General features: G+C 42.3%; 1 protein-coding gene across 15 annotated transcripts in view; it reads left to right on the top strand.

Annotated features, from left to right (window-relative positions):
* The window catches only part of LOC126253313 (uncharacterized), a 155,547-nt gene that overhangs the window by 33,286 nt on the left and 109,842 nt on the right, over positions 1-12,419 (top strand). For all 15 annotated transcript variants that reach the window (XR_007545940.1, XM_049954554.1, XM_049954549.1 and 12 more), the window contains exon 2: positions 4,336-4,566. Coding sequence is in view for 14 of the 15 variants with exons in the window: in XM_049954554.1 (XP_049810511.1) it covers positions 4,336-4,566 (231 nt within the window). In the remaining variant the exon portion in view is untranslated. The remainder of the gene's footprint in view (positions 1-4,335; positions 4,567-12,419) is intronic.

Genomic DNA, 12,419 nt, shown 5'->3' with positions numbered 1-12,419 from the left:
AGCCCCACTTCCGTACTGTCCCTTACTGATTCATCAAAGAACGATTGAGCAACGTTCGTAGGCTACAACTCTATTTCACTGCCTTCGCAATTGCTGCTCTCCTTTCATGTACTTCGATATGTGAAAAGTAGAATATTAAACTTTGCCTGCATTCCATCACTACACGTGCCAGTTATGTGGCATACTTCTAGTTCGTGCCTTCCCTGTGGACACATCACGTTCTAAGTTACCAGTGAACGAAAAGAACAGTGTGAATGTGTGCATGTGAAATTGTGAGAATATCCTAAAATTTCCAGACGCACGACGAGATAGCAATATGAGTGCTTTGCTTTGTCACAGTTAGTTATGTTATCAGTCGAAGCAACACCAAAACTTATTTTACATTCCGCTGTATTGGATATATTGTGGGAAAACGGAAAGAGGGGAAAATAGTAGGCAGTCATGGTCTTGGAAAGAGAAATGATAGAGGTGAATGGCTAATTGACTTCTGCAGGGAAAGGCAGCTGATAGCGGCAAACACATGGTTCAAGAACCACAGGATCTACACTTGGAAATCACCAGGGGATAAATACAGAAACCAAATCGATTTTATACTGGTAGAAGAAAGATACAGGGATGGAATCAAGAAGGTGCACGCTTTACCAGGTGCAGATATTAATAGTGACCACAACTTACTTATGGCAGAAATAGAAATAAGAATGAAAAAACTTAAGAAGGCGACCATGGTGAAGAAGTGGAATCTAGAGAAGATAAGATCCAACAAAGAACAAATTACAGACATGCTGTCTCGGGAATTTCTAAACACATTACGAGACAAAGAACCACCTGATAATGCCAACGAGTACTGGAATATGCTGAAAGAAGGAATCATTAAAGCACGATAGCAAAATATAGGATATGTAAAAGGGAAAAGGTCAAAAAACCATGGGTCACACAAGAAATGATTTGCAAGATGGAGGAGAGAAGAAAATTGAAAAACAAGAGCACTGAAGATGCAAGAAAGATATACCGAAGGTTAAATAATGAACTGTGAAGAGAAACAGAGCAGGCTAGGAAAAAATGGCTAAAAGAGGAATGTGATGAAATTGAAGAACTGGGCGGGGAGGGAAGTTACGACTTACTATACAACAATGTAAAGACTATGACATTGGAACAAGAAAGAGCAGGAAGTGCTACAATGGAAATTTTGAGTAAAGACGAAGAGGTAGTGTACAAAGATCGTGACGATGTCGTCCATCGATGGGAAGAATATCTAAAAGACCTATATGACACAAAAAACAAACCAGAAACTCTGGAACTTGAATCACACAACAGTGTAAGTGATGACGAGAAAAGACCAACCATCATAATGGAAGAAGTAAACTCTGCCGTAGCTGCAATGAAAAATGGGAAAGCGGTAGGTACAGATACGATACCGGGAGAAATATTAAAATGCTTGAACCAAGATGGGCTAAGAGAAATATTGTGATTATGTAATACAATATATGACAGTGGTGAATGGCCTGAGGACTTTTTGACAACAGTAATGATTCCATTACCGAAAAAACAAGGAACCAACAAATGCAGGGAGCGCAGGACATTCAGACTCATTTCACATGCAGCCAAAGTGATGTTAAGAATAATGAATAAAAGACTTGAAAAAGTAATGGAGGAGAATCTAGGCAAGGAGCAGTTTGGCTTTAGACGGAATACGGGCACCAGATATGCAATAGGGCTCCTACGAATCTTGGGAGCAATGTATACTGAAAAAGAAAGAGACCTATATATGTGCTTCATCGACCTAGAAAATGAATTTGACAATGTGGTTTGGGACAAGCAGGCGACAATAATGAGGGAAAAGAGAGTGGCCTGGAAACCCGAAGACTTGTAAACTCATTATATCTTAATCAAAAAGTTTCAGTTAAAGTGAGAAGAGAAAGTGCAAACTGGATCGGACGAGGAAAAGGAGTAAGACAAGGATGCTGTCTATCACCTACTCTTTTCAACCTCTACTTGGAAAACATGATTGACTAATGCTCATTAGATGACAAAGGCGTAGAAATTGGAGGAAGAAGGGTAGGGTGTTTGAGGTTTGCTGATGACATGGTCCTTCTAGCCATAGGGGAAAATGAATTACAGGATTTGGTGGACACCATTGAAACTAACGGAAAAAATATGGAGTGAAACTTAACAAAAGTATTGGCACTAGGAGGAAATAAGGAAATCAAAATTATTCTGAAAGGAAAAATACCAGAACAGGTGCTAAATTTTAAGTGTCTTGGAAGCAGGATAGACACTGACTGGAAGTCCACCACAGAAATTGAAACAAGGATAGCAATGGCAAAAGAGGCGTTTTATAAGAAAAGGAGAATTTTCTGCAGCGGTCTGGACAGATAACTCAGGAAGAGACTCATAAAATGTCTTGTATGGAGTGTTCTACATGGCGCTGAAACATGGACTATGACGAAGAAAGACAGAGAAAGGCTGGAGGCTTTTGAGATATGGACATGGCGGAGGATGGAAAGAATAAGTAGGATGGACAGAGTAAAAAATGAAGAGGTACTGAGAAGAGTGGGAGAGAAAAGACAGTTACTAGATGTGATAAAGAAAAGAAAAAGAAATTGGATTGGGCATATATTAAGAAAGAATGACGGACTGATAAAAACAGCGAGGAAGGAAGAGATTCCAGATACTGGATGACATGATGGACGGTACAACATACAGCAGCCTTAAAAAGGAAGCAATGGATCACAGAAAATGGAGAGGCAAAGGACCTCCTAACATAGCAGATAACTGATGATGATGATATTGGATATCACACGCCGTCACGCTAAATAAGTAATGACCGCCCACCCTCCCCTCGCCCTCTGAGTAATCCAGTTGCTATTATTACCCAACTTTTTCTTCTTTTTGCTCATTCTTTGCCTTAGCGCTCATCTTAATACCAACATACCCAAGACCGTCAGTGCCACTACATGTTGTTGCTCCTTTTTCAGCCCGAACACAAGTTAATGCAGCTCTTCAAGCTAGTGCATCGTGAACATGCCTCAGTAATGCATAAAAAACTAAAACCTACTTACCATAGCCTTGGTCTCCCTCTAAAATTTTTACGCTCTCATTTTTCTCACAACTATATTGACGAGTCCTTAAAACCTCACGATGTGTCCTATCAAGTAGTTATACTATCTGCCAAAGTACTTTTCAACGTTCTTCTGTAGCACCACATTTCAAAAGCTTTTATTCTCTTCATTTCAGCACTGATTATCGCTTTTGTTTCACTTCTGTAGAAAGCCACATTCCACAATAATACCTTAAAAAAGACTATTTTTAACACTCAAGTTTCATTACATGTCGATATATTTCACTTAATCGGAGTCCGCAACTCGTGGTCGTGCAGTAGCGTTCTCGCTTCCCACGCCGGGGTTCCCGGGTTCGATTCCCGGCGGGGTCAGGGATTTTCTCTGCCTCGTGATGACTGGGTGTTGTGTGGTGTCCTTAGGTTAGTTAGGTTTAAGTAGTTCTAAGTTCTAGGGGACTGATGACCATAGATGTTAAGTCCCATAGTGCGCAGAGCCATTTGAACTTAATCGGAATAGCATCTTTCGCGATTGCCATTCTGCATTGTTCATTGCCTTGTGGACAATTATTCCTCTGCCAAAGCAATGAAACTTATCTATTTTTAACAGTGTCTCATTTCCTAATATAATTTCCTGAGCATTGCCAAATTTTATTCGAGTACTATTTATTTTGTTTTACTTTTGATGATATTTGTTTTGTTACCTCTTTTGAATACACTCCCTATTCTGTTAAACAGAACTTCTTATTCCCTTGCGTCTAGGATAGAATTATAAAGACATCGGTCAACGTGATTGTTTTTGTTTTCGATGAAGTGTAATTGATATTGTGGACCCCTCCTTAGAATCGTTTACTGTTTCGTCAACATACAGATTTAGCAACAACCTTATTTCACTCCTTTCGCAATTACTGATGCCCATTCATTTTCTTCGAGTCTAATAATTGTAACATGTTTTCTGTAGAAGTCACAGAAAACCTTTCGATCTCTCTATTATACCTCTGATATATTCAGAAGTTCATAAAGTGTACTCCAGTCTACGTTGTCGAAGGCTTTTTGTTTAAACAACAAACCTACTAACTACGATTTAAGTAGAGACAGCCTTATAGTTACTACCTGTAACTATGTACTTTTGCCCCAACCGGTCGTAAACTCTAGTTTGTAAAAACCTTGTCTTCAACATGTTCTTGCAGCTCGTAAACTATGGTATTTGAATATGTCGTAAATGAAGTACCCGATACGCGTATACATTCTGCTAAAGTTGGACTCTTGTATGCTTGCAGGAAAAGAGATGGCAACTGCCACGGAAGTGACGTCCGTACTTGACGTCACCGCTACTGGCGAGTCTGGTAAAGCATTGCGTGCCGAAGCGAGATTGGCGGAACGACAGCACCCCTCTGCTGAAGCACTGAACCTGAAGAAACTCACAGAATGGTGCAAGCATCGGAAGCATATAGACAACAAACTGGTTCGAGTATATTTACCAGATATCTGCAGCAACTTGGGTAAAACAGGTACGCAGATTGCATACGAGTTTAATCCTTCTACATCTTCATCTATTCCCCGGAAGGCATTGTACAGGGCATGGAGAACGGTGCATCCTAACAGAAATATTTGTTTTTTTTTTCCATTTCTACTTCATTCGAGTATTGATTGGGGAAAAATGCCCACGTGCTTCTGTACGTGGCCCAATCTCTTATATTCGCCCAAACGGTCCACCCCGGATTCGCACAGGTGCCACTAATGAGGGAAACTCCCCATCGCATCCCTCTCAGATTTAGTGATAAGATGACCCAGTGGAAAGCCCGTCAAAAATTGAACACTGATCAAGCATGGAAACAGGAAGACGGTGTACTGGACTATGAAAATGAAGCAAAATAGAAACAGTGAACGGTTGGAACAAGAAGTACTGCAAAGAGCACCTTGAAACAACAACAACAGCGTCGTGGGTATGTGGTCATGGTGTGGGACTGCCAAGCGGGTGAGCCGTGTTAAAAACTCCCTTGCCTCATTTTTTTCGCCGCATTATGAACTGTCCGTCCAGTCATTGAACTGCTTTTTCTCTTTCTGTAGTCTTGGCAGGTGTAATACACTACTGGCCGTTAAAATTTCTACACCAAGAAGAAATGCAGATGATAAACGGGTATTCATTGGACAAATGTATTATACTAGAACTGACATGTGATTTCATTTTCACGCAATTTGGGTGCATAGATCCTGAGAAATCAGTACCCAGAACAACCACCTCTGGCCGTAATAACAGCCTTGATACGCCTGGGCATTGAGTCAAACAGAGCTTGGATGGTGTGTGCAGGTACAGCTGCACACGCAGCTTCAACACAATACCACAGTTCATCAAGAGTAGTGACTGGCGTATTGTGACGAGCCAGTTGCCCGGCCACCATTGACTAGACGTTTTCAATTGGTGAGAGGTCTGGAGAATGTGCTGGCCAGGGCAGCAGTCGAACATTTTCTGTATCCACAAAGGCCCGTACACGACCTACAACTTGCAGTCGTACATTATCCTGCTGAAATGTAGGGTTTCGCAGGGATCGAATGAAGAGTAGAGCCACGTGTCGGTACACATCTAAAATGTAACGTCCACTATTCAAAGTGCCGTCAATGCGAACAAGAGGTGACCGGGACGTGTAACCAATGGCACCCCATACCATTACGCCGTGTGATACGTCAGTATGGCGATGACGAATACACGATTCCAATGTGCGTTCACCACGATGTCGCCGAACACGGATGCGACCATCATGATACAGAACCTGGATTCATGAGAAAAAATGACGTTTTGCCATTCGTGCACCCAGGTTCGTCGTTGAGTACACCATCGTAGGCGCTCCTGTCTGTGATGCAGCGTCAAGGCGTCAAGGGTAACCGCAGCGATGGTCTCCGAGCTGATAGTCCATGCTGCTGCAAACGTCGTCGAAATGTTCGTGCAGATATCTGTTGTCTTGCAAATGTCCCCATCTGTTGACTCTGGGATCGAGACGTGGCTGCACGATCCGTTACAGCCTTGCGGATAAGATGCCTGTCATCTCGACTGTTAGTGGTACGAGGCCGTTGGGATCCAGCATGGCGTTCCATATTACCCTCCTGAACTCACCGATTCCATATTCTGCTAACATTCATTGGATCTCGACCAACGCGAGCAGCAATGTCGCGATATGATAAACCGCAATCGCGATAGGCTACAATCCGAACTTTATCAAAGTCGGAAACGTAATGGTACACATTTCTCCTCCTTACACGGGGCATCACAACAACGTTTTACCACGCAACGCCAGTCAACTGCCGTTTGTGTATGAGAAATCAGTTGGGAACTTTCCTCAAGTCAGCACGTTGTAGGTGTCGCCACCGGCGCCAACCTTGTGTGAATGCTCTGAAAAGTTAATCATTTACATATCACAGCATCTTCCTCCTGTCGGTTACATTTCGCATCTGTTTCACATCATCTTCGTGGTGTAGCAATTTTAATGACAAGTAGAATCATTCATTGGTTATAGAATATGAGTCATGTGTTAACAATACGTTACCGTCACATGGAAATGTGGAAAATAGTGAGAGCAAACAAGATACCACATAGACGTGTCACAGAAATGAAAACAATATATAAACTTATGTGAACTACAACGTATGTTATAACAAAGGAAATCAAGAGTTAAAACTTCCAGAACGGAACGCAATTTGAAACCCGTTAAAACATGTCTTTTCGACAGCACAGAAAACCATGTGATTGTGAAACTGTTGCATTCATTTGTTGCAGTTTGTGTTACAAATGGTTTGTTATCGTCATTTCCTTGGGAGTGATCACATTAACATTGATACGAACACCTATATAGGGCTTGAAGGTATATCTCACTCACCGTCCGCAAAATTAAGTGCGTCGATAAGAGATTCCTATTATGTGACATACGTACTGACATTAACACTATGTAAGACACAACTGACGTGTTTTTCGGTGGAGGATTCCGTTGACTTCTCTCCTTGTCATCAGAAGTTTTGTGGTTCGCACTCGAAAACCTCTTCCTTTCGCTGCCAATAGAGTAGTAGTGCAGAATCAAGTCATTACAGCTTCCTACCCTGCAACCTGTTGTTCCAAACGGACATTACACCACGACACAGACACAAATTTGAATGAAGCAGACAGCGAAATAAAAGAAAAAGAAATTGGCACAGCTCACCCGTACCGCTCTCCACCACTGTAACCCTTTAACCACGGCACCATTTCTTTTACCGACTACTCTACATTGTATTTCTTATTGTTGGACCTTTCACTGTTTCTATTTCGCTTTCTTTTTCACATTCCAGTAGATATGTTTTGATTGAGTTCTTGACGGTCTGTCCACTGGGCCCTCTTACCACAAAATGTGAGAGGAGTGCGATAGGGAATTTCCCTTGTGGAAATATACGGTGATGCGACGTGTCTACGTAGCCGTAATATTGTTTACGGGACACTGTGTAGAGTTATAATTGAAAATCAGAAAACAGCGTCAAGTAACAGAATATCATCAAATTCAGATAAATTAAACTATTTAAGCAGCACACACTACTTTCTGGCTGGGACTGACCGAATGCAAACTCCTAAAAATGTTACCCGTGCATCATAGGCGCTGCGCTTCGTGGCTGCTCATTTGTCGGCGCGGCGTTCGCGTTTGTTTGTCGCGAGTTTCAAAATCCTTAAACCTCCCTCGTGAATGAGAGTACTTATTAGTTAAAATTTTATCTAAACTTCTACAATGGTTCCTGAGTTTAGCAGAAAAAAGATGTGATGGAGTTTAATTTATAAATGCAGCAGACCTCCTATAAGTCGAACCCCGTTGTTGAGGTTCTATGTAATTCAAGTTGGTCGTAAGAAAGTTAAGATTTTAGGTAAAACTTGAGTAAAAACCCGTTTTTATACACACATCAAAAAAAATTTGCATCAGCCCGGTTCCCAGAACTCCTGAAGATAGACGTTTATTGTGGATATTGTATCACAGACACATTCCCTTTGACTGTTCAGAGACGTCACTAAACCCGACCAAAGATGAGCACCGCCTACTAGACGGAGGGGGTCCAACAGCCCATCAGTTCCAGTCATTCCACCGGGAAGGAGGTACACGCCTCGTGTTGTCTGTAGTTCAACCATGCCTAGACGGTCAATACAGCGGTTCGATCGCGTCTGCATTGTCACTTTGTGCCAGGAAGGGCTGTCAACAAGGGAAGTGTCCAGGCGTCTCGGAGTGTACCACAGTGATGCTGTTCGGACTTGGAGGAGATACAGAGAGACAGGAAAGGCAGGAACTGTCGATGACATGCCTCGATCAGGCTGCCCAAGGGCTACTACTGCAGTGGATTACCGTTACCTACGGATTATGGCTCGGAGGAACGCCACCATGTTGTATAAAGCTTTTCATCCAGCCACAGGACTGCAGCAATGTGGATATTCCCTGCTGTTTTGGGGTGGCATTACGTGGGGCCGACGTACACCGCTGGTGGTCAACGAAGGCGCCGTAACGGCTGTACGATACGGGAATGCCATTGTCCGATCGATAGTGCAACCACATCGGCAGCATATTGGCGACGCATTCGTCTTCATGGACGACAACTCGCGCCCTCATCGCACACATCTTGTGGATGACTTCTTTCAGGATAATAACATCGCTCGACTAGAGTGGCCAGCATGTTCTCCAGACATGTACCCTATCGAACATGCCTGGGATAGATTGAAAAGGGCTGTATATGAACGACGTAACCTACCAACCTCTCTGAGGAATCTACACCGAATCGCCGTTGAGGAATGGGACAATCTGGACCATCAGCGCCTTGATGAACTTATGGATAGTATGCCATGACGAATACAGGAATGCATCAGTGCAAGAGGACGTGCTACTGGGTATTAGTGGTACCGGCGTGTACAGCAGTCTGGACCACCAGCCCTGAAGGTCTCGCTGTATGGTGGTACAACATGCAATGTGTGGTTGTCATGAGGAATAAGGGCGGAAATGATGTTTACGTTGATCTCTATTCCAATTCTCTGTACAGGTTTCAGAACTCTCGGAACCGACATGATACAAACATTTTTTTGATGTGTGTACGTTATCTGCGTGTTCGTTTTACGCACTTTCGAATTTGTTACATTTTGAACTTTATTACAAATTTTCCATGTGCGCTACAGGTAAAACAGTCCCAGTTAGGCTTTTCGTTCAAAATGCACAGAAATAACCGTGGTGTCAGACTGTTAATGGATTCCCATTACGGAACCACAGATATATTAACTTTCGAGGAGTGCTCTTGCTCTTTCTTTGTCGACCCTTGACAAATTGGGAGGGCCTGACAATCAGTTACACCGTTCTCATTGTAACTCCTATTGCTATGCGTACTCAGCAACAGTGGTCGTTAGAATGCGGTACGCCTAAGTAACAAAACGGAACGCATTTTACAACATTGGCTGACGATTGTTGTTTGCTCTGTAGTTGGTTGTCTAGCAACAACTGTACGATAAAAGACGTAATTTACTGGATAACTGATTGATTCATGGTCTGAAATAAAGGAGGAGACACTAAATGTGTGCTCATATATGTACGGATAACGCAGGTATGTAATATACTATTCTTTTTTAAATTTTTTAATCATCATTGTGCTCATTAAACATTTATTCGCGGTTTACCCATTGATTTAGTGATTTTCCATATTATCTGAATTTTTTGTAATTCGGGGTAGCCTCAGCCCCAATTAGCTCGAATTACAGGACCTTTACTGCACGTAGGCGGAGAATGTGTGTATGTGGACTCCGGTAACAATAACTGAGTGTGGCTCATCATCCAGGTGCACATCATTCTGTTGGACGCCACTTGGCGACTTGCACCTGACAAGCCAGTTTCCTAAGTAGGAAAAGGAGACCTAGACAATAATGCGGAAACCGAAACACGTTTTGTATCTGGGGGATATCCACATTGTTCAGAAGTGGTTCCTATGTTAAAAAATAGAAAATAAAAAAATAAGTCAGATAAAAATCAATCGTCCGCCCAGGATTTGCTCCCGCAACCTTTCGGTTAGCTAAGTCTGCACTTCACCACAGCCTGCATGTAAACGCTCGTATTTTTATAGCGTTATTACACGCATGGGGTATTTCGTACCCTGGTTATAAAATGAAAACATTTTAATGAAACCAGTTATTTAATTGGAATGAATCTGCGTACTTTCACGACATATTTAATGATTTTTTTACGTAGAAGCACCCACTTCTCATAATGCTAAAAATTAAATCTAAGACATTGTATTCTGCAGATAGTTCCTTATATCCAATGAGAATTATTACCGATACATTCTTGGCAAACGGAAAATTAATGTTCCATAAATATTAACCTGAAGCAAGTCTCGCACCGTGTTTTGGTTTTCCGCTCCATTTCTCAAAGACATTCCTCATACATCCGAGAAGACAATCCAGCTTTCTTTTGTCTTGTCTCTTCCAAAAAAATGTTCAAATGTGTGTCAAATCTTATGGTACTTAACTGCTAAGGTCATCAGTCCCTAAGCTTACACACTAGTTAACCTAAATTACCCTAAGGACAAACACACACACCCATGTCCGAGGGAGGACTCGAACCTCCGCCGGGACCAGCCGCACAGTCCATGACTGCAGCGCCTTAGACCGCTCGGCTATTCCCGCGCGGCTGTCTCTTCCCCTCCAATGATGGCCTACACACCAGATTTGATAAATGAGGGCCAATTTTTCTTTTTGATGCAGTTCCTTTTCCACAGAGTGCTTGTTTGAGATACTAGAGTCCCATCTTCTGTACCTCTTGCTCAGAACTCAAATCTCTGAAAAGTGGCCATTTTCTCTGTAATACCCGTTATTTTTTCTCTTATACTCGTTTGGACCATGTTCTACATAGGAGGCTATGTCCTTATCATGTTCCAATTTTCAGTGTATTCCCGAAGTTCAGTAGCTACGTGCGGGGTATTTTTTAGGCAAGCACTTGAAAACGCGCTTCTACTCAACAAGACAATGGGTGAAACTGAGGAACTTACACATCGTTACAAGAGAGGCAGTTAGCTGGAAGCTATATGGAAGAACATCAAATTTATCTAACAACGCTAGCAATGTATCAAAGCTGCAGCGGGGTATTTTTTAACCCAAGTGTGTGCTTGCGGGCCAGACCATCAAACATATCTTCGATAGTGTTCTGCGTAAATGAGACCTACAGTTTAACCGGGAATCCGAGCCACGTTTCACTGAGAGGTGAGTACGAGGTTAAAAATTAGACATCCGTGTAAAGACCCTCATTAAATCCCGCGGCCTTTCGGTCTTCAGGCCCGATCTAGATCAAAAGACACGTCTCGGATTCTGCTCAAGCTTCGCTGCGGTCTGGAGATGCGACGGCTGTAGCACTAGAGCGCAATGTCGTCGTTTTCTCGCGATAATTTTTCTCGTTTTAATTCAGCCAGTTTCCACAAAATGATTAGAAATTATATAACTGCACCTTTCTCGTGATTCAGTCTATCTTTTAGTCAAAACGAGATCAAAATCCCATTGCCTGAACCAGAGAGCCATTTTGGAGGCAACAGGGTTGGCCAGCACCTGTTGTTGTTGTGGTCTTCAGTCCTGAGACTAGTTTTATGCAGCTCTCCATGCTAATCTATCCTGTTAAATACTCTTGAGTAGTCCCCGCCCGGAGATCCGAATGGGGGACTATTTTACCTCCGGAATATTTTACCCAAGAGGACGCCATCATCATTTAACCATACAGTAAAGCTGCATGTCCTCGGGAAAAATTACGGCCGTGGTTTCCCCTTTCAGCCGTTCGCAGTACCAGCACAGGAAGGCCGTTTTGGTTAGCGTTACAAGGCCAGATCAGTCAATCACCCAGACTGTTGCCCTGGCAACTACTGAAAAGGCTGCTGCCCCTTTTCAGGAACCACACATTTGTCTGGCCTCTCAACAGATACCCATCCGTTGTGGTTGCACCTATGGTACGGCTATCTGACACATTATATCATTTCTTGTTTTTTTTCTCAAAGATTTTCCCATAGCTCCAGAAATATCTCGAAATTGATGTACCGTCTTCTGAATGTCTTTGTTAAGTTAAAACTAACATCATGTCCTAGGTAACTGAAGAGGCGTACTTGTTCAAGAACCTTCTCATTATTGTTATTTTCGCTCTGACTGGATTCTTTCTTTTTAAATTTTTATCTTCGTCTTAATTGTAGTTATAGTTAAACTGTTGTATATTTCGTTTTGGATCAATCTGTATACTGTTCTTTGCAAGTACCTTCCGTTTCCTTTATTATTATCTGTTTGTCAGCATATAATGGAGTATTTAATGGTATCATAGATACTATTTTAATTAAATCCTGTTTTAACTAACAATAT

This window comes from Schistocerca nitens, chromosome 4 (genome assembly GCF_023898315.1).
Source record: "Schistocerca nitens isolate TAMUIC-IGC-003100 chromosome 4, iqSchNite1.1, whole genome shotgun sequence".
NCBI lineage: Eukaryota > Metazoa > Arthropoda > Insecta > Orthoptera > Acrididae > Schistocerca > Schistocerca nitens.
This window is presented reverse-complemented; position numbering and strand designations above follow the sequence as displayed.